General features: G+C 43.1%; 1 protein-coding gene across 2 annotated transcripts; it reads left to right on the forward strand.

Moving 5' to 3' along the window:
- Window positions 1-7,416: 7,416 nt before the first annotated feature.
- On the forward strand, window positions 7,417-12,859 carry LOC111954142 (headcase protein homolog). 2 transcript variants are annotated; one of them, XM_023973640.2, is made up of 4 exons: window positions 7,417-7,812; window positions 10,079-11,173; window positions 11,942-12,096; window positions 12,360-12,859. In XM_023973640.2, exons 1-4 carry the CDS (start codon window positions 7,653-7,655, stop codon window positions 12,522-12,524), a joined length of 1,575 nt encoding a protein of 524 aa, XP_023829408.1. In that variant the 5' UTR covers window positions 7,417-7,652; the 3' UTR covers window positions 12,525-12,859. The 2 variants fall into 2 exon arrangements, with proteins under 2 accessions (XP_023829408.1, XP_023829410.1); XM_023973642.2 differs by having other exon boundaries at window positions 10,082-11,173.
- The last annotated feature ends 10,235 nt before the right edge of the window (window positions 12,860-23,094 follow it).

Raw genomic sequence — 23,094 nt, forward strand, 5'->3', positions numbered from 1 at the left:
GGAATATGTAATGTCTCCTATCATTATACAGCATTAATAGTTATGGTTGATGGCCTTCATGAGAGAATTACTTTGGGGGATTATGTAGATTACATTTAAATTAATTTAGTTACACTTAACTGGTTAGATGTATAAAGAGGGGTTCCTGCAGATGTATTAAGAGTGTGGTTCGATGTGGCAGTTATTGATGTTTGTCCCCTATGAGTCAACATATGCACAAAGCCAGTATAAATTCCTGACCATAGTCAAAATGAATCTAACACGAACTTTAACGCAAACTTTTGAATCTAAGAACACGTTATTTTGACGCTTTTGACAGGATTTTACTCAAGCAATTTTACATCTAGGTAAGGTGTTTGGTGCAGTATTTCTCAAGTAAATTTTTTTGCCACGTTGTCTTTTATGTAGACAATGCTTGGCAGGTCTGTTTCACTGTTTCCATCAAACTTTTGTGTGTAAAGTACGTCGAATAACATTTCATGACAGGCCTGATGGAAACATTTCGGTGAACTTTCAAAATGTTGACAAAACAAAAGACGAGACAAGTTGGGATAATTGTCTAAAATAAATCATGCAAGAGCTCTCGGTGTAAACGCTTGGTTATATCAATACCCTTACACTTAACTGCAGTCAACTGTGGTATTTTGGATGCAGTGTACTTGTTGCAGATAAAAAATAATTTTGCAGTTAAATTCAGTTTGGTGGAAACACACCACTGGTGGGAAAATGCTCATATTGTCTTTATGCAGATTATAGAATTTTCGCATGAAATCTCACCAATTGGATGGAAACCTCGCTAATAGCGATGTCCCTATTAACGTGTTCTGTGATTTTGTTTTTCACGACATTTATAAAGTTCGTATAGAAAATAGATACAATTACCTGCTAGGGTGCATTTACATTTAACTATCTTGTGTAGATAAAAACATCTGGACGAAATTGTCACCTTGTTTTGATTACCGATTTAGGCAAATTGTGTATTAAATCAGTGACAGCCTGTATGCCCTCCCACCAATCGGTTTCATGTCTCATGTAGCCTTATTTGCCAAATTCTAATTATTCATGTGCCAATGTATTGACACGGTCCGTGACATTGTAAAACTTGCCAGCCAACCAGAAAGGTGAAGCAATTCAGGCATTCTTGAAAGAGTAACAAAATGTTTTATATTTGCAAGCAGTAGACATTTAATATGCGATGTGGAGTGCATCTTTATAGTTACGTGGTGACGTCACGTGTACCTTACAAATTATTCGGCAATCATCCTCTATTCGAAAAATCCACTCGTTGAACAGATAAAAATAGCTATGTTTCCATTAACTTGTCAAGTGATTTTATGTTGACATTTAGAAAGTTTCCATAGAAAATAGACGCAATAATTGCCTGCTAGGATGAGTTACCTGGACGCAAAAGCCAGCATGGATAGTATGCAATAATTTACTCATATTTTCCATATTGTCACGTTCTGACCTTAGTTCCTTTGTTATGTCTTTATTTTAGTTTGGTCAGGGCGTGAGTTGGGGTGGGCATTCTGTTTTGTTCTATTTCTATGTGTATGGCCTATTATGGTTCTCAATCAGAGGCAGGTGTCAGTCGTTGTCTCTGATTGGGAGCCATATTTAGGTAGCCTGTTTGTCATTGTGTGTTGTGGGTGACTATTTTCTTTTCTTTGTTTTTGGTTCACCGTACAGGATTGTTCGTTTGTCGGTTTCTTGTTTTTGTTCAGTGTTCATTATTTCGTATTAAATCAATATGGACACTTACCATGCTGCGCATTAAACCTCTTCTTCCAACCACGACAAGCGTTACACATATTCTAATAATTCTCAGTTTCCATCATTTGTCGCGATTAAAAAAACTGACAAAAGAAAAATCCACCCTTGTCAAACGGCTAACATTTTAGTCGATCTTTAGAAAAATTGTCCTATATACCTGCCGTTTCCGTTAGGCTACACCTCTTGATGTTTTTGCGACATCACTTTTGTCAAATAAACCTGGGTCAATGGAAACTTGCTTAGTGCCGGTGTGTTTTGCGGATAGAGCGCAATCACCGCAGCTGTTTATCGGGTATTCGTGGGCATTGTCGAAATCAAAACCCAACCATCAAGTAAGTCCTGACGAACTCTTGTTATGAAATATCACAAAACCCAGTTTTAGATTATACTGACTTTATGACAAATTAACCTACTTAAACTTTCTAGTAAATTTTTGAACTGGAATAAATGTTTCTGACACATCGCTGTCACATATGCTGTTTTCAACTAAATAAGTTGGTTCTCGAGTTCAGGTCTGCTTTATTAATGCAGATGCAACTTACTGATGTATACAAACATCACACGACGCTACTAGTGGTGTTCAAATGAATTATGAAAAGGTTTTTGAGATTGGCTAGCAATCTTCACCCTGGCCCGAGTCCCTTTTTTAGAGTGATAATGAACACATATTTATTGCCACTCAACAACATAGAAGTGTATAATATGTGTTTGTTAGTCAGTGATGTACTACCACCAGTAGAATGTCAGAGACTGTGGTTGACCAGGCCTGAGAGGTTCATTAGGTGCAGTTCAGGAGTATGTGGGGCAACCTAGTACTTCATAAACTGTTTCCCTTGCGGATGATAAGAGGAAACTAACCAAGAACAAATCAAATCCAAATAATGTTATTGGTTCCATACACATGGTTAGCAGATGTTAATGCGAGTGTATTAACATCATGCTTGTGCTTCTAGTTCCGACAGTGCAGTAATATCTAACAAGTAATCTAACAATTCCACAACTACCGAATACAAACAAATCTAAGTAAAGGGATGGAATAAGAATATGTACATCTAAATATATGGATGACCGAGGGGCATAGGCACGATGCAATAGATGGTATAGAATACAGTATATACATATGAGATGAGTAATGCAAGGTATGTAAACATTAAAGTGACTGGTGATCCATTTATTAAAGTGGCCAATGATTTCGAGTCTGTATGTAGGCAGCAGCCTCACTGTATCAGTGATGGCTGTTTATAGTGATTGCTGTTTAACAGTCTGATGGCCTTGAGATCGAAGCTGTTTTTCAGTCTCTCGGTCCCAGCTTTGATGCACCTGTACTGACCTCGCTTTCTGGATGGTAGCGAGGTGAACAGGCAGTGGTTGTTGTCCTTGATGATCTTTTTGGCCTTCCTGTGACATCGGGTGCTGTAGGTGTCCTGGAGAGGAGGTAGTTTGACCTCGGTGATGCATTGTGCAGACCGCACCACCCTCTGGAGAGCCTTGTGGTTGTGGGCGGTGCAGTTGCCGTACCAGGCGGCGATACAGCCCGACAGGATGCTCTCAATTGTGCATCTGTAAAAGTTTATTCAGCCTCCTGAGGTTGTATTATCCTCAAAGCAGGCAAAGAAGGTGTTTAATTTATCTGGAAGCAAGCCGTCAGTGTCCGTGACGTGACTGGTTTTCTTTTTGTAGTCTGTAATTGCCTGTAGACCCTGCCACATACGTCTCGTGTCTGTGTCGTTGAATTGGTCGGACCAGCGTTAAATAGTTCTATTCACAGGTATATCCTGTTTGAGTTTCTGCCTATAGGACGGTAGGAGCAAAATGGAGTCGTGGTCGTAGTTGCCGAAGGGAGGGCGGGGGAGGGCCTTGTATGCATCACAGAAGTTAGAGTAGCAGTGATCCAATGTATTGCCCGCACGAGTGCTACAGACAATATGCTGATAGAATTTAGGTAGCCTTGTTCTTGAATTTGCTTTGTTAAAATCTCCAGCTACAATAAATGCAGCCTCAGGATATATGGTTTCCAGTTTGCATAGAGTCCAGTGAAGTTCCTTGACGGCCGTTGTGGTATCGGCTTGAGGAGGGATATGCACGGCTGTGATAATAACCGACGAGAATTCTCCTGGGGGATAATATGGTTGGCATTTGATTGTAAGAAATTCTAGGTCAGGTGAACAAAATGACTTGAGTTCCTGTATGTTGTTATGATTACACCATGAGTTGTTCATCATGAAGCATACACCCCTGCCCTTCTTCTTCCCAGAGAGATGTTTATTTCTGTCAGCGCAACGCATAAAGAATCCCGGTGGCTGGACCGACTCGGACAACATATTCAGAGAGAGCCATGTTTCCGTGAAACCGAGAATGTTACAATCCCGGATGTCTCTCTGGAAAGCAACCCTTGCCCTAATTTCGTCTACCTTGTTATCTAGAGACTGGACATTGGCGAGTAATATACTTGAAAGCGGTGGGTGGTGTGCACGCCTTCAAAGTCTGACCAGGAGGCCGCTCCGTCTACCTCTTCTGTGGCGATGTTGTTTTGGGTCGGCCTCTGGAATCAGATCCAATGTCCTGGGTGGTGGTGCGAACAAAGGATCCGCTTCGGGAAAGTCGTATTCCTAGTCGTAATGTTGGTAAGTTGACATCGCTCTGATATCCAATAGTTATTTCCGGCTGTATGTAATAACACTTAAGATTTTCTGGGCTAACAATGTAAGAAATAATATATAAAAAACAAAATCTGCATAGTTTCTTAAGGACTAGAAGCAAGGCGACCATCTCTGTCGGCGTCATAATGCTTAACAAAGTATGTGCTATCCGGGATTCTTGGGATGTCCCAACTCTGACTTTACCCCATTTGAAATGTAAAATAGTTACGGTTAGGTAAGGGTTATGGTTAGTGTCACATTTACATTTCCCAAGGGTCCCAGATAGCAATAACAGGCACAACTTCGGTAGTGTTTTCTGCTCAAAGTTAGCGGGATGCCTTACTGAAGTGCTCATTGACTTTCAATGTGGCACTGTCATAGGATGCCACCTTTCTAACAAGTCAGTTCGTCAAATTTCTGCCTTGCTAGAGCTGTCCTAGTTCACTGTAAATGCTGTTATTGTGAAGTGGAAACGTCTAGGTGCAACAACGGCTCAGCCGCGAAGTGGTAGGCAACACAAGCTCACAGAACGGTACCACCGAGTGCTGAAGCACGTAGCATGTATAAATTGCATGTCCTTGGTTCCAACACTCACAACAGAGTTCCATACTGCCTCTGGAAATAACGGCAGAACAATAACTGTTCGTCGGGAGCTTCATGAAATGGGTTTCCATGGCCGTGCATCCGCACACAAGCCTATGATCACAATGCGCAGTGCCAAGTGTCGGCTGGAGTGGTGTTAAGCTCACCGCCATAGGACTCTGGCGCAATAGGACTCTGGAGCTTCACCATCTGGCAGTCCGACAGACGAATCTGGGTTTGGCGGATGCCAGGAGAACGCTACCTGTCTCAATGCATAGTGCCAACTGTACATTTTTGGTGGAGGAGGAATAATGGTCAGGGGCTGTTTTTGATGGTTCAGGCTAGGCCCCTTAGTTCCAGTGAAGGGAAATCTTAACGCTACAGCATACAATGACAACATCAGTGCCCGACCTCACTAATGCTCGTGGCTGAATGGAAGCAAGTGCCCTCAGCAATGTCCCAACATCTAATGGAAAGCCTTCCCAGAAGAGTGGAGGCTTTCTATATTAATGCCCATGATTTTGGAATGAGATGTTCGAAGAGCAGGTGTCCACATACTTTTGGTCATGTAGTGTACTTTGCAAGACAATCTGTTAAAATAATAAAATCACCAGGGATAGGTGGTGTGATTCCCGCAATAGGGGATGCACTGCATTTGAAAACCTCTACAATTCTAGTACTGGGGTGTAACCAAAGTCTGCACACCATGTGGATTCCCAGAATCATAATGTTATTAATGAGATCTGTAATTAATTAGTACAATAAAAGTAAGCTTGTTTAGTCTCCATTTGGACACTTGCTCTTTATCCTCAGGCAGTGCAGCAACTGTTTGTGAACTCCTCTCTGGCTGTTCCACCTCATATTAGCTCCACTACCTCATGTTCTGTCCTGCTGTTTAAAATCCTCTGGCTTTCATATTTGTTTAGAGCCATGCTTTCCCTTATTTGCTCCTCAGCTGACACAGCCTATTTGAGAGTGTTGTTTTCAGTATGATCCACTGTTTATCTGAACTGTATATATAATGATGAATGTTTCTGAATGTTTTGGTGGAGAGATGGAACTAGGTGGGGAAGCCTTGCCATTACCATGCAGTGTTAGTAGAAACTAAACATAATGTCATAGACATTCACAGGAGCTTTAGGAAAGTTGATTTCTCCTTACTGAACACTGCTTTGTTTTACACATGCAGATGGACAAACTAGTGTCAAATTTGGTGTTCTGTTCAATGACGATAAGTGCACCAATATCTTTGAGGCTTTGGTTGGGATTCTGAGGGCTGCCAAGAGGAAAAAGATCATCGCATTTGAAGGGGAGCTGCTCCTGCAAGGTGTCCATGACAATGTTGATAACACACTCCTACAAGAATGAAGCTGATGGTTATCATTATTCAGGTGATAAGTCAAGCGTTTCTTTGAGGCTTTACTATTGCATCTACCAGGGATCATAAATCAACATTTTATAAATTCTTAGGAATACAAATATTGTATTTCTAGGGGATGAAATACGTAGACTTCTTAGGAAACAAATTCCTCCTGTTTCAACCCTTACAGGAATCACTAAATGGCCATTTAATTGATTGTTTAAATGGTAATTTTTCTACCTCGTGTGGAATTCCTTAGAAAAACTAAGATAGCAAGTGCTTCAAGAGAGACCTTTGCACATACTGCTTTTGCAAAAGCCTCTTTTGAAGCACTTGCATTTTAGTTTTTCCGATGCATGGTGTTACTGTTATTCAAGGAATCACATACTTAGTATTGTGCTCTGGTAGGAAAGAAATGTGAAACTTGATATGGGAAGCAATCGTAATTCTTCAAGAAAATGGGTAGAAAAATAAATAAAAACAATGACAAATTTAGCAATGTACAATTTCTCTGAACTAATACAATGCATATACAGTATGATCATTATCAAACTTCATCAAAGTGCAGTTCCTTTCCAAACTTCATCATTGTCTTCTTATAATGCCAATAATACATTCATAAGAAAGCAATGGGGGGGTTCTGAGGATGGTGAATAAAGTACCAACCTTTACTTTGCAGCCTGATTATTAGCCCAATACAACCGATGCATTGCATACATCTATCTTTTTGTAGCCTTATGCTGTGTTATTACATTGCACTCTGCCTCTACTGTATTATTGAAGAACATTTGTATTCATGAAAAGGATAGGAGACCATGCAACTGCAGACTAAGTCTGCAATCAATCTATTGTTGGCAAAGCCATAGAAGATTATGACTGCAACTGTAGCCTCCGATAAACCAGATAAAGCATTGACTTGATCCTGAGGTATTACCGTGGATTCCCCTTCCTACCAGGCCCCTTTACTTGGGACTCCCTTGCTAGATCTAATAATAACTTACAGCAACGGGTCGGGGGGCGGGGCCATGTTTCGTCATGGAGGCAGGAGGAAAACAGAACAGCGCCTGACCGATCTACATTCAAAGCAGGAATCAAAACAAGAAACGGACACGCCTTCTTCGTAGGTTACCTTTACTGTCACAACTGCAGAAATCTAGATGGTGATATAGCTGCAAAAACAGTACCACCTGCAATCAAGAAGAGAGAATCAGTGCATTTGAAGTGGGATTCAAATGGAACCCGCAGAAATGTCAGACAGTCGTTTATAGTTTGAAATTATTCATATCAGGATCAGTAAAATGCCCAACCAGAAAAGCAACAAGGGGAAGAGAAATAAACGCACTAATAGTAGTGGAGATGAGCAAGAAAATGGAGCCAGTGCTGCCGCAACAGTGGGAGCACCAGGGGTAACAACCTTATTGGGGGCTACAGCTGCACCGTTACACGAGCATACAAGTGGTAAGTGTGAAATTGTGTCAAAACATGCGTGACAAGTTATTGCAATGGATTTTATTGCATACGCACGAGACGACATAAGCTTACGTTGCTTCACATATCACTGTTGTCATCGACTGTACCTAACTCACGTGTTATTGCTTTATTGGCAACTGGCATTATGCATTTGTAATTTAATGATGCGTTGACATGGAGCTCCATGCACTGCCATATCACGACGCACATATTCAGCCTGGTCTCTTAGACTAGAGTAACATAATAAACGTATATCCGGGATACGTCAATGAGTATGTTAAGTTACCTTTGGTAACCGCCCTACATAAGACCGAATGTTATTTTAGGCGGTAAACGAAAGTAAAGTGATTGATCGGGGTGGATGGGTGAGCCTATAACGCGAACATGTAGCAACTCAAAGGTTGCGTGTTCGAATCTCATCACAGACTATTTTAACTAATTAGCAACTTTGCAACTGCTTAGCATGTTAGCTAACCCTAACGTCTAACAACCCAAAGGTTACGTGTTCAAATCTCATCATGGCAACTTTAGCATTTGAGCTAATTAGCTGTGCAACTACTTACTACTTTTTAGCTACTTTGCAGCTACTTATCATGTTAGCTAACCCTTCCCCTAACCTTAACCCCTAGCTAACGTTAACGTTATCCATTTAGCCACCTAGCTAACATTAGCCACAGCAAATTGGAATTTGTAACATATTATACACCTCGCAAATTCATAACATATTGAACAAATTGCAATTCGTAATATATACGAATTGTAATTCATAACATAATTTGAAGTGGTTGACGGACATTCACAAATCATACTAATTGGAGTGTCCCGGATTTACATTTGTCTTAGTATGATATGTTTCGTATAGTATATATTCATTTGTGGATGTCTATCATCCATTTTGTATGATATGTTACAAATTGAAATTCGTACAATATGTAACAAATTTGCTAAATGTATAATATTTGACGAATTCCAATTGTTTTTGGCTAACGGTGGCTATGTGTCTAACGTTAGCTAGCGGTTAAGGTTATGAGTTAGTTGAAAGGGTTAGGGGAAGGGTTAGTTGACATGCTATGTAGTTGCAAAGTAGCTAAAAAGTAGTGAGTAGTTGCTAAAGTTGTCCGTGATTAGATTCGAACATGCAGCATTTGGGTTGGTAGATGTTCGCATTATACGTCTACCCATCCTCGCATTATACGTCCACCCGCGACGAGCCAACCTACTTTCATTTTTGCCTTAAGTAACCTTCTGTCTCATGTACCCATACCAAACGTAACATATTGTACACATTTTACTGTACTGGATTTACATTTACTATGTGATGTCTAGTCTATGAGACCAGGCTGATCTAGAACCTGAATAACCCTTTTTGGTTCCAGCTATAACCCTTTTGGTTACATGTAGAACCGTTTTGGGTTCAAAGTAGAGCCCTTTCCACAGTGGGTTCTACATGGAACCCGAAAGGGTTGTACCTGTGTAACAGTGCTACTTCCGTCCCTCTCCTCGCCCCTACCTGCGCTCTAACCAGGGACCCTCTGCACAGTTACCTATTGCTCCACAAAAGCCGCAGAGCAAGGGAAACCACTAGTGACGTCACCGATTGAAACGCTATTAGCGAGCACCCTGCTAACCAGCTAGCCATTTCACACCGGTTACACCTGGAACCAAAAACGGTTCTCCTATGGGGACAGCCAAAGAACCCTTTTGGAACCCTTTTTTCTATGAGTGTAGTGCTTCTTTAATTACTTCATTAAAGGTCTCCCCTGAATCGTTGAAGGCCACATTTTCATTAAATCTATTCGTTGGACTACTTCCCCACTCACTTGGCTGTACTGATGGGTTTCCCTGTCTGATGTGTATTCAGACGGCCTTTCTCAGTGATCCATGCTCAGTGATGATGGCTCTTATGTTGCAAGATAACACAGATTCCATTAACATTCTTCTTATTTTTGAATGTTCACACAGTCCATTACTGTTTAATGATAAGTTCCAGACAGGCTCTGCATTGATGTTTCAGTCCTGAATCGTTCACTAACAGCATGGAATATTGTCAACATTGCATTCACAGGAGTTAGTCTTTACAGCATGAATGAAATGAATCTATTATGTTTAATATCGTTTTGTTGTTCTGTGATATGTCCAAAGTGAATTTTGTGCCTCAAAACTCATGTTTGTTTTTATTTTCAAGTCATACGTTGTATGAAGATGTTATAATATAGTTATGAGTGATATAGTAACTCTTTTGTTTTGTGTCCAGCAGAGGCCCCCTGTGCTACCCCTCTTGTGTGCAGTCTGGCCAGAGACATTGACCTTGAGAAGGATGACTATCAACGTGTAGTGTGCAACAGTGATAGCTGCCCCTATGGCAACTGGATGCACTTGCAGTGCTTCTATGAGTGGGAGAGCAGCATCCTGGTCCAGTTCAACTGCATTGGAAGGGCCCGAAGCTGGAACGAGAAGCAGTGCCGGCAGAACATGTGGACTAAGAAGGGATACGACCTGGCCTTCCGCTTCTGCTCCTGCCGCTGCGGCCAGGGCCACCTTAAGAAAGACACAAACTGGTACCAGGTGAAGCGCATGACAGATGTAAAGAAGAAGATCCCTCTGGAGAAGAGCCTGGGGAAGTTGAGCAGCTCAACTGGAGCTGGAGGGGGTGCATGTGGAGGCGGGTTGGATCTGCCTGATGACCCTAAGAGGGGCAAGTTACATGGGGGCAGTAAGCTGGCTCACAGAGCAAGTCAGGAGCTGCCTCGCCGACAGTCAGTGGATCGGCAGAACTCTCAAGAGAGGGGACACGTAGGGCTGTTCTGTGCAAGCAGCCTGGGGCCCCGCTCACCCTCTGAGTCCCCAGGCCAGTCCCCTCCGTTAGGCTTCTCCTTCTTCTCCCCGCCCGCCTTCGCAGGGCCCCGCAACTCCCGGCACCTGGGGGAGTTCCTGAAGAATGCAGTGCACATGGATAGCCACCGGAAGCACATGCTGGCAAGCGGCATGCTGGGTCGCGGAGGCCACCTGGATCACACCATCTTGCCTCTGCCCAGACTCACCCTGGGGGACAACCCAGTGCAGTTCCTGCGAAGGCTGGACCTCACAGAGCTGCTGACCCACATTCCCAGACACAAGCTGAACACCTACCACGTACGTATGGAGGATGATGCCCAGGCGGGCCAGGGAGAGGACCTGAGGAGGTACATCCTGTCGGCTCTGAGCGCCAGCCACAGGAACATGGTCAACTGTGCCCTGTGCCACCGCACCCTGCCTGTCTTTGAACAGTTCCCCCTGGTGGACGGGACCCTGTTCCTGAGCCCCGCTAGACATGATGAGATCGAGTACGATGTGCCGTGCCACCTGCAAGGTAGGCCTGCGGAACAATGTCTGTCTCTGAGGAACTGAATTTGAAACACTTAGGCTATCAGAATCAGCAGACAGCCAAAACATTGCACATGCCTCATAAGTATGTTGTGATAGGCTACAAACTCAAATATTGCGAACGGAAAATGGCATCATTCTTGTTTGATATTCTGTGGACATATTTTCCCACAAACAGTCTCAGGAAACCTGTAATTACAACATTGAAAATGATTGGCTTGGTTCCGAGCTTCCTGCTGAGGTAGAAAAAATGTGTACAGTGAAAAGTTCAAGCTTACTGTTGACAGCTGATAAGGTCTCAGGAGCTACAGTATGTGGCTGCAAACAAATTATTTGGACTTCAAAAGATGTATGGTGGGACAGACAATTTTTCATAATTTGTTATTCTGGTCTGCATATAGGGTGTTATCTCTTGCATATATTTAAGATGAGAACACACCATAATAAACTTGTCACAATACAATTAATTACTTTAATTGAGAAGTAAATGAAATGATTATGCCACATGAATGTGATCAAGCATATCATACATATCAATCAAGTCAATCTATCCAGTTTTCCACGAGCAGCTTGGTAGCTATTCACCACATGGATATGAATTAAAACAGTGGAAGGATGATGTTGCTTTGATCTTCAGGCTTTGATATGCATGATTAATATGCGTTACAGTGAAATCACTTTCATGCATGTATTTTTCACGCTGTAGGGCTTATTGTAGATTCTATTAAATAACACTATTGTTTCTCTTGTGAAGGGAGGCTGATGCACATGTATGCAATCTGTGTCGACTGTCTGGAGGGAGTCCACAAAATTGTATGTATCAAGTGCAAGTCCAGGTGGGATGGGAGCTGGCACCAGTTAGGGACAATGTACACCTACGATATACTGGCTGCGACGCCATGTTGTCAGGTGAGTAGGCTACTTAGTATTCCTCACATTGTTTTCTTCTCATGAGGAGTTTGAAATTCATCTTTGGGTCAGTATCAGCATGGTCAAGGGTCGTCATTCGGACATGGCAGGCTGCCATAAAGTAACTTCATGGGCCATAGTCAGATCAAAATGCAGGTTGTGTTGTGGCTAGATCTCTTGCTATCAATTAGTCTCATTGACATTATGGATGGCAAAGTCAACTACTGCAGATCCATAGCCATTTCCTCTCTTTGTGCCCTTAGGCCCGTCTGAACTGCAAGCACTGTGGTAAGCCGGTCATAGATGTCAGGGTGGGGATGCAGTACTTCTCAGAGTACAGCAACGTGCAGCAGTGCCCCCACTGTGGGAACCTCGACTACCACTTTGTCAAGCCATTCTCCTCCTTCAAAGTCTTGGAAGCTTATTGACAAATGTTGTGCATGTATGCTAGTGCTGTTTCTCTTGTTAAATTCTTTTTTTTAACTAGGCAACTTTATTTTGAGCCTTGAATACTTTTTTCTGGGCTTCAGTTATTGTTTTCTCTTTTGTTATGTATAGAAAGAATATGACTCCACTAAAAAGTTCCAAGACAACATCTACATGATTTCAGAAAAAAAGTATATTCATAAGACCTTAAACGGTTTGGAACTGTCTGGCACTTAAAAAGACGAGCAACACATATACTGTGACAAGTGAATGTATCTGTAGGTCAAATTGCATTTTTACAAAAAATCTCTAATAAAGGAGAGAAAGAAATGTTGCATGTTCTTGTTCATCATAATTGGCAATCAGCAAAGAGTCAGTGGAAATTAGTACATTTTAAATGATACTATGAATCTCTTTGGTTAATGCTTGGCCTATTGGTGCACAGTGATTGGTACATATTGAAGGTATGTAGTGACGAATATCTACCCCCCGTACTGTAAAACAATTTGCACAGCCTCTCATTGAATTCACTCACTCAAAATAATGTTTAAGACCACAAATAACAATAACTGTAGCGACCCTGTGTTTATAAACGTGGATATTGACTTGGTTGAGGGTTAGCCGACCACCACGGATGAGCTCACTATTTGAACAAGGAGAGTGATGAAGTGCTGCATCAGATGACTGGCCTCCTCAATCACCCAACCTCAACCCAATTGAGATGGTTGGGGATGAGTTGGACCGCAGAGTGAAGGAAAAGCTGCCAACAAGTGCTCAGCAGGAACTCCTTCAAGACTGTTGGAAAAGCATTCCTCATGAAGCTGGTTGAGAGAATGCCACGAGTGTGCAAAGCTGTCATCAAGGCAAAGAGTGGCTACTTTGAAGAATCTCAAATATAAAATATATTTTTAATTTAACACTTTTTTTGGTTACTATATGATTCCATGGGTTATTTCATAGTTTTGATGTCTTCACTATTATTCTACAATGTAGAAAATAGTAAAAATAAAGAAAAACACTGGAATGAGTAGGTGTGTCCAAACTTTTGAGTGGTACTGTATATACTCACCCTAAAGTTACATTAGTAACTGGGGCTGGAGCTGCTGTTGCTGGGGCTGGAGGGGCGGCATCCTTCTGATGTACTCAATATGACTGTCCCATGTTCTCCACTGCAACCTGTTGAAGAGGGTTCCCCTGACTGGAGGAAGCCCGGGATCTATGTTTCTGTTGCATAATGTGAAGAAGCCTCCGTTACATCCTGCTTCATATGAGCAAAATGTGCTTCCTGCACACTATCAGAAAAGGGAAAACCATACGAAGGATGCAGAAATGTGTCTCTCTGGTAGTCCACACATTGGGGTGTTACTGCAGCCCCACCTGGTGCTGAGTAGTATCCCACAGGTGGAGGAGAGGGAACATAGGGTCCATGCTGCACCGTCCTCAGGCGTGGTGTTTCCATAGGCTTCAGAGAGGGGGTATAATCCACATGGTAGTAGTACACTGGATACCTCAGAACCATACTCCACTGGACCGCGGGTTGGCAGTGTGGAAATTACCCTGTGTGGTCTCTGTGGGCCGCCATACTAAAGGAAAGGGGGATACCTAGTCCACATGTTTTAAGCAGACCACCATAGTGCCTGTGCCCAAGAACACTAAGGTAACCTGCCTAAATGACTACCGACCCGTAGCACTCACGTCTGTAGCCATGAAGTGCTTTGAAAGGCTGGTCATGGCTCACATCAACACCATCATCCCAGAAACCCTAGACCCACTCCAATTTGCATACCGCCCCAACACATCCACAGATGATGCCCTTTCCCACCTGGACAAAAGGAACACCTATGTGAGAATGCTATTCATTGACTACAGATCAGCGTTCAACACCATAGTGCCCTCAAAGCTCATCAATAAGCTAAGAACCCTGGGACTAAACACCTCCCTCTGCAACTGGATCCTGGACTTCCTGACAGGCTGCCCCCAGGTGGTAAGTGTAGGTAACAACACATCCGCCACGCTGATCCTCAACACGGGCCCCTCAGGGGTGCGTGCTCAGCCCCCTCCTGTACTCCTGTACACTCATGACTGCACGGCCAGGCACGATTCTAACACCATCATTGTTAGATGGGGGTATAACAACGAGACCAGCTATAGGGAGGAGGTCAGAGACCTGGTCGTGTGGTGCCAGGACAATAACTTCTCCCTCAACGTGATCAAGACAAAGGAGATGATTGAGGACTACAGGAATAAGAGGACCGAGCACGCCCCCATTCTCATCGACGGGGTTGCAGTGGAGCAGGTTGAGCGCTTCAAGTTCCTTGGTGTCCACATCACCAACAAACTAACATGGTCCAAGCACACCATGACAGTCGTGAAACGGGCATGACAAAACCTATTCCCCCTCAGGAGACTGAAAGATTTGGCATGGGTCCTCAGATCCTCAAAAGGTTCTACAGCTGCACCATCGAGAGCATCCTGACTGGTTGCATCACCTGCTGCTTGGTATGCAACTGCTCGGCCTCCGACCGCAAGGCACTACAGAGGGTAGTGCAAACAGCCCAGTACATCACTGGGGCCAAGTTTCTTGCCATCCAGATCTCTATACCAGGCGGTGTCAGAGGAAGGTCTAAAAATTGTCAAAGACCCTTGTCATAGACTGTTCTCTCTGCTACCACATGGCAGACGGTACCGGAGCGCCAAGTCTAGGTCAAAAGCTTCTAAACAGCTTCTACACCAACCATAAGACATCTGAACATCTAGTCAAATGGCTACCCAGACTATTTGACTATTCCCCCCCCCCCCCCGCCTCCACACCACTACCACTCTCTGTTGTCATCTATGCATAGTCACTTTAATAACTCACCTACTACATACTACCTCAACTAACCGGTGCCCCCGCACATTGACTCTGTACCAGCACCCCTGTATATATTGCTATTTTTACTGCTACTCTTAATTACTTGTTACTTTTATTTCTTATCCAGATTTTTGAAACTGCACTGTCGGTTAGGGGCTCGTAATTAAGCATTTCACTGTAAGGTCTACACCTGTTGTATTCAGCGCATGTGACTAATGCAATTTGATTTGATTTTGATTTAACCCAACCCCTCTGAATCGGAGAGGTGGGGTGGGCTGCCTTAATCGACATCTACATCATCGGCACCCGGGGAATATTGGGTTGACTGCCTTGCTCAGGGGAAGATCAACAGATTTTTACCTTGTCAGCTCAGGGATTCAAACCAGCAACCTTTCAGTTACTGGCCCAATGCTCCTACCCTCCAGGCTACCTGCTGWGGTGTCAGCAAAGGCACAAATCCAGCTTGAAGGACCATGGAAGAGAGAGCACTGACAAAAATGAAAATGTACATCCCCATTTTCATTTTCGTCAGTGTGTGTAAATAAAGTTCCCTGTATGTGTTAACTCTTGGGGTGCCTTATTCCCCTCTAACCGAGGGCGGTGTCAGTGGGTCACAGGTCAGCAAATACATGGAGCCTGGTCGCTCTCTTTCAAGTACACTCGTAACAATCTAAGCATTATGAAACTTCTATTAGATCAAATAAGCCTCACATATCAAAATAACAATTCATGTTTATCTTGACTAAATTCGACAGTCATTGCCCCCCATACAAAAATTCCTTGCATGCTTAACATGGATAGATTTTGGGCAGAGACAGGGCTCTCGCTTTGCCTCCCTCTCTCTGCCTGAACCAACTGTCACTGGTTTAAACTATGACAGAGAGGTGGGGGTGTTCGTTTAATTTGGAATAAGCTTTTATTTTCATATTTACCATTATCAGTACAAAATGCCATTTTAAACAAATAAGAGAATGGTTAAATTAGAGACCCCCCCAAAGTTTGACTTATTTTGGGGAGCTCATGTTTCCTTCGGGGGTCTGAGCCCCCTTTGSCCCCCCGTAATTTGCACACTGAACAGATGTTTATTTGCATTTATCAAATGGCGTGGCGGTGCACAGTTTGGATGCTAGAATGATATTTTGGACGAACATGTGCAGTTAGCCTTGAMGTAGCCTAATCAGATTAAAACTTTGACTGGTTGTGTTTATGCCACACATAAAAAGGTAATACATTTTATATTTAGGCTATATTGAAGYGTTCTAGGTGAGCGAAAAATAGCTACTTGGATCGGAGAGGAGGCAATGCAACTTTAAGCTTTCCTGAATAACTGGGCCTTCAGAAAGTATTTATTGAAATGAAATATCTCATTTACATAAGTATTCACACCCCTGAGTCAATACTTTGTAGAACTAACTTTGGCGGCAATTTCAGATTTGAGTCGTCTTGGGAACTGTATGTCTATCAGCTTTGCACATCAGTGGCGTGTATTCATGGATGCCAAGGGAAGGGAAAAATACATGTATAAAAAAAAGAATGCATCTTTCGTCTCTCTGTGTTTCATCATTTTCCTTAAATTCGCAAGAGGCGGAATGTATCTCACTGGAGAAAGCATCCGAGCGAGCGAAACAGTGCCTCTCTTTCTCAGTATGTTTAGCCCACTTATCTGAGGCTGTGGTCAAAAAGAGTATGGCATCGTTGCCGCCCGTGGCATTGAATGCAAGGGAAGCGAGAGGATTTCGCCTCCCTTGATCATTTAAAAATAATAATAATAGCCAATCAGTGTTGGCTAAACTGAGTGAGCTCAAATGTGAATGGTCCTGATACACACAAAAAAAAGTGTCAAAGGAAGCCAGTTTGGATTTGACTTGACACCAATCACATCACATCAAAAGCAGAACGTAGAGGGGAATAAGGCACCCCAAGAGTTAACACATACAGGGAACTTTATTTACACAACTGTTGCATCTCGTTGTTTTTTCTACTTGCACACACAAATCAGTACCATCGACAGCCACATCATATTTAGCTTACGTTGATTCGATTAAATTGTTTTTGGTATATTTTAGTTGTCACCGTATTAAACTAAGTGCAGGTGATTTGATGATGTTGAAATGTTGCTGGAATAGTGCAGGCAGCACCTGTTTTCTTTTCCACTTGTGGCAACTCTCCATGTTTCTAAATCAATGGTTGTTTAGTATTCTGAAACATTAACTTGCTKGACCATGCTGTAGGTCATGAAACTGTTTGTTACATGCAAAATGCTTTGTGGAATTCACTGGACAGATGTTGCTCTCCGGTATTGTGATGAAACAAAGGTGTGGTTGAATTTATTCTGCCACTGTGTCTTATAATAAAAAAATAAAATGTTATCCCTTTTTCGTGATTACGATCTTGTCTCATCGCTGCAACTCCCCAACAGGCTCGGGAGAGGCAAAGGTCGAGTCATGCTTCCTCCGAAACATGACCTGCCAAACCGCACTTTTTAACACCCACTAACCAGGGAGCCAGAAATACCGTTCAAATGACGACCGAAGACAGCCTGCAGGCGCCTAGCCTGCCACAAACAGTTGCTAGAGCGCAATGAGCCAAGTAAACCCCCCCGGCCAAACCCTCCCCTAACCCAGGCTACGCTGGGCCAATTGTGCGCCGCCCTATGGGACATCCGGTCATGAGCAGTTGTGACACAACCTGGGATCAAACCCAGGTCTGTAGTGATGCCTCAAGCACCGCAGTGCCTTAGACCGCTGCACCACCCGGGAGGCCCTGCTTTAAAGTATTTTTACATAAGTACTTTTTACACCACTGATGAATGGTGGAAAGAGAGCAGGATAGATACAGTAGTTAGACTGGTGGACTATATTGATTTGGTATAGTTAGTGTGCGGAAAAAAGCGTAGTGCATAAGGATGTACCAAAACACCTTTATAGGGAAGGCTCATACAAGGCAAGCAGATGAGRAAATTTGCCTAGGATGGAATAAATTATGTAGTAAAACCTGCAAATGGTCAAATGTAAACCAGGGAAAAAACGTACCACCCTCCCCTTTGCCCAGTTTTTWAAAAACTATCTGCAAAGGATGAATGTAAATCAGGGGGAAAAAACACAACCCTCCCCAAAGCAAAAAAAAAGTTAGACAACTGTTCCCTATTTTAGAATTAGAATGAGACTCCTCTAGCTCCACAATGACATAGGGTGCATGCCAGGCAGCAGGTTGTCAGCCAGCCTGCCAGCTTAGTGGAGTCTGCCACTAGCATAGTCTGTATCCCCATTGAGACCGTGTCTGTGCCTTGATCTAGGTTGGGCACAACTAAACATGGCGGTGTTCGCTTTAGCAATCTCACTAGAATAAAGACCTCCTTTCCTGTCATTATTGAAAGAGATTGTTATATCTCACATCTCAAAATAGGGCAACTTAATGTTTGATCCCTCACTTCCAAGGCAGTTATAGTCAGTGAACTAATCACTGATCATAATCTTGATGTGATTGGCCTGACTGAAACATGGCTTAAGCTTGATGAATTTACTGTGTTAAATTAGGCCCCTCCTCCTGGTTACACTAGTGACTATATCCCCCACACATTCTGCAAAGGCGGAGGTGTTGCTAACATTTCTGATAGCAAATTTCAAWTTTCAACAAAAAAAGACAGTCTTTTTGTCTTTTGAGCTTCTAGTCATGAAATCTATGCAGCCGACTCAATCACGTTTTATAGATACTGTTTACAGGCTTCCTGGGTTGTATACAGCGTTCCTGACTGAGTTCCCTGAATTCCTATCGAACCTTGTAGTCATGGCAGATAATATTCAAATTTTAAATTTGGGTCTGTGGATAAGTCCACAGACCCACTCCAAAAGGCTTTTGGAGGCATCATCGATGTCCAACATGTCTCCGGACCTACTCACTGCCACAGTCATACCCTGGACCTAGTTTTGTCCCATGGAATAAATATTGTGGATCTTAATGCTTTGCTCATAATCCTGGACTATTGGACCACCATCTTATTACGTTTGCAATCACAACAAATAATCTGCATAGACCCCAACCAAGGATCATCAAAAGCCATCCAAAGATTCCTAGAATTCCTCCACCTACCCAAGGACGTCAGAGTACAAAAATAGGTTAACCACCTGTTAGAGGAATTTAATTCCTATGTGTTCGTTAACCAATTAAATTATAACAAAGCAAACACTCTGTCTGTTTCTAATAATTTGTAAGGTTCTTATTTGCATAAAATAGACAAAGACCAGTCTCCAAATTAATCAATAGTGTTTATTCTCGAGAGCTCTGTTTATCATTTCCGGTACATTGGTCTATATACCTCACATTTCGTCATAAACGTCCCTCCTCCTCTCAGATACAATGGTAACATAGTTCACAAGTCTTCTTCACATACATTGTCCGCCACCTGTTATACAATCTACTACAAGGCCAAGGTCTCTCCCCTCCCTGGTGGGGAAACTTCCTTCCCTGTTATCAGTTTCACAGTGGTCACAAGTTGTCTGCCACAGTTCCTTGCCTACCAACAGTCCCTCTTTCTTATGGACAAACATTCTTCATCAGACAGTATATAATTCTGTTAGTTATAATTCTACGTTAAATGTATAAATCCTTTAGTCATTATTCATAAAATTCCCATAACACCACCTAACTGAGGAACTAAATGTAACCTTGCGTAATACCCTAGATGCAATCGTACCCCTAAAAACAAAAAACATTTGTCATGAGAAACCAGCTCCCTGGTATACAGAAAATACGCAAGCCCAGAAGCAAGCTTCCAGAAAATTGGAACGGAAATGGCTCTCCACCAAACTGGAAGTCTTCCGACTAGCTTGGAAAGGCCGTACCGTGCAATATCGAAGAGCCCTCATTGCTGCTCGATCATCCTATTTTTCCAACCTAATTGAGGAAGAACAATCCAAAATGTAACTAAAAAGCAGAATTCCCGAMGAGAGGATGGCTTTCACTTGAGCAGTGATGAATTCATAAACTTCTTTGACAAAAAGATCATGATCATTAGAAAGCAAATTACGGATCACTCTAAATCTGCGTATTTCTCCAAAGCTCAATTGTCCTGAGTCTGCACAACACTGCCAGGACCTAGGATCAATGGAGACACTCAAGTTTTTTAATCGTATATCTCTTGACACATTCATGAATATAGTCAAGGACTCTAAAACTTCAATCTGCATACTGGACCCTATTCCAACTTAACTACTGAAAAAGCTGCTTCCTGTGCTTGGCCCTCCTATGTTGAACATAATAAACGGCTCCCTATCCACCAGATGTGTACCAAACTCACTAAAAGTGGCAGTAATAAAGCCTCTCTTGAAAAAGCCAAACCTTAACCCAGAAAATGTTTTTTTTTTTTTTAACTACCAGCCTATATCGCATCTCCCATTCCTCTCAAATGTTAATAAAAAGCAGCATTTCACTGCCTTCCTGAAGACAAACAATGTATACAAAACGCTTCAGTCTGGTTTTAGACCCCATCATAGCACTGAGACTGCACTCGTGAAGGTGGTAAATTACCTTTTAATGGCGTCAGACCAAAGCTCTGCATCTGTCCTCGTGCTCCTAGACCTTAGTGCTGCTTTTGACACCATCGATCAACACATTCTTTTGGGGAGATTGGAAACCCTAATTGGTCTACATGGACAAGTTCTGGCCTGGTTTAGATCTTATCTGTCGGAAAGATATCAGCTTCTCTCTGTGGATGGTTTGTCCTCTGACAAATCAAGTTTCGGTGTTTCTCAAGGTTTCGTTTTAGGACCACTATTGTTTTTACATCTTGGTGATGTCATTCGGAAACATAATGTTAACTTTCACTACTATGCGGACGATACACAGCTGTACATTTCTATGAAACATGGTAAAGCCCCAAAATTGCCCTTCCTGGAAGCCTGTGTTTCAGACATAAGGAAATGGATGGCGGCAAATGTTTTACTTTTAAACTCGGACAAAACAGAGATGCTAGTTCTAGATCCCAAGAAACAGAGATCTTTGTWGGATCTGACAATGTCACGCCCTGATCTGTTTCACCTGTCCTTGTGCTTGTCTCCACCCCATTCAGGTGTCGCCCTTCTTCCCCACTTATACCCTGGGTTTTTATACCTATGTTGCCKGTCTGTCTGTGCCAGTTCGTCTTGTTTGTTCAAGCCTACCAGCGTTTTGTGTCTCAGCGTTTCTCGCACTCCTAGTTTTGACTCCGAGCCCGCCCGCCTGACCGCTCTGACTGAGCCTGCCTGCTGTCCTGTACCTTTGCTCCTACTCTGGATTACCAACCTCTGCCTGACCTGAGCCTGCCTGCCGTCCTGTACCTGTACTTCTCTGGATTATCGACCCCTGTTTGCCTTGACCTGTCGTTTGCCTACCCCTCTTGTTACAATAAAACATTTTACTTCTACACAGTCTGCAGTTGGGTCTTACCTAAAACCTGATAGACAATTAATCTTGGTTGTACAGTCGTCTCAAATAAAACTGAGACCTCGGCGTTACTCTGGATCCTGATCTCTCTTTTGACAAACATATCGAATATTTCAAGGACAGCTTTTTTCCATCTTCGTAACATTGAAAAAAATCAGAAATGTTGTCCTAAAACTTTGCAGAAAAGCTAATCCATGCTTTTGTCACTTCTAGATTAGACTACTGTAACATGGGTTTTCTCCTACCTGTCTCTCCGATTTGTTCCTGCCGTACGTACCTACACGTATGCCACACTCACAAGATGTATGCTACAGTCCTTATTGTCCCTTGAAGCTAAATTTGTATGGAATGGTCTGCCTATCCATGTGAGAGACGCAGACTCTGTCTCGACCTTTGTCTTTATTGAAGACTCATCTCTTCAGTAGGTCCTATGATTGAGTTTAGTCTGGCCCAGGGGTGCGAAGGTGAAGGGAAAGGCACTGTAGCGACGAACCGCCCTTGCTGTCTCTGGCTGGCCGGTTCCCCTCTCTCCACTGGGATTCTCTGCCTCTGACCCTATTACGGGGGCTGAGTCACTGGCYTACTAGTGCTCTTCCATTCCATCCCTAGGAGGGGTGCATCACTTGAGTGGGTTGAGTCACTGTCCGGGTTCGTGCCGTGGGGGAGATCTTCGTAGKCTATACTCAGCCTTGTCTCAGGGTAGTACGYTGGTGGTTTGCGGATATCCCTCTAATGGTGTGGGGGCTGTGCTTTGGCAAAGTGGGTGGGGTTATATCCTGCCTGGTTGGCCCTGTCCGGGGGTATTGTCGGACGGGGCCACTGTGTCTCCCGACCCTTCCTGTCTCAGCCTCCAGTATCTATGCTGCAATAGTTTGTGTCTAAGGTTAGTCTGTTATATCTGGTGTAATTCTCCTGTCTTATCCGGTGTCCTGTGTGAATTTAAGTATKCTCCCTCTAATTCTCTCCCTCTCCCTCCCCTCCCAAAGAACATGAGCCCTAGGACCATGCCTTAGGACTAACTGGTCTGATGACTCCTTACTGTCCCCAGTCCACCTGGTCGTGCTGCTGCTCCAGTTTCAACTGTTCTGCCTGCGGCTATGGAACCCTGACCTGTTCACCGGATGTGCTACCTTGTGCCGGACCTGCTGTTTTCGACTCTCTCTCTACCACACCTGCTGTCTCGAACTCTGAATGCTCAGCTATGAAAAGCCAACTGACATTTACTCCTGAGGTGCTGCCCTGTTGCACCCTCTACAACCACTGTGATTATTATTATGATTTAACCCTGCTGGTCATCT

The sequence above is a fragment of the Salvelinus sp. IW2-2015 genome, linkage group LG28, assembly GCF_002910315.2.
Source record: "Salvelinus sp. IW2-2015 linkage group LG28, ASM291031v2, whole genome shotgun sequence".
Taxonomy (NCBI): Eukaryota; Metazoa; Chordata; class Actinopteri; order Salmoniformes; family Salmonidae; genus Salvelinus; species Salvelinus sp. IW2-2015.

Coding starts and splice junctions, on each gene's coding strand:
- LOC111954142 (XM_023973640.2), top strand. CDS start 7,653: ATGCCCAACCAGAAAAGCAACAAGGGGAAGAGAAATAAACGCACTAAT. Junction 7,813..10,078: donor GTTACACGAGCATACAAGTG/GTAAGTGTGAAA, acceptor TTTTGTGTCCAG/CAGAGGCCCCCTGTGCTACC. Junction 11,174..11,941: donor TGTGCCGTGCCACCTGCAAG/GTAGGCCTGCGG, acceptor TCTCTTGTGAAG/GGAGGCTGATGCACATGTAT.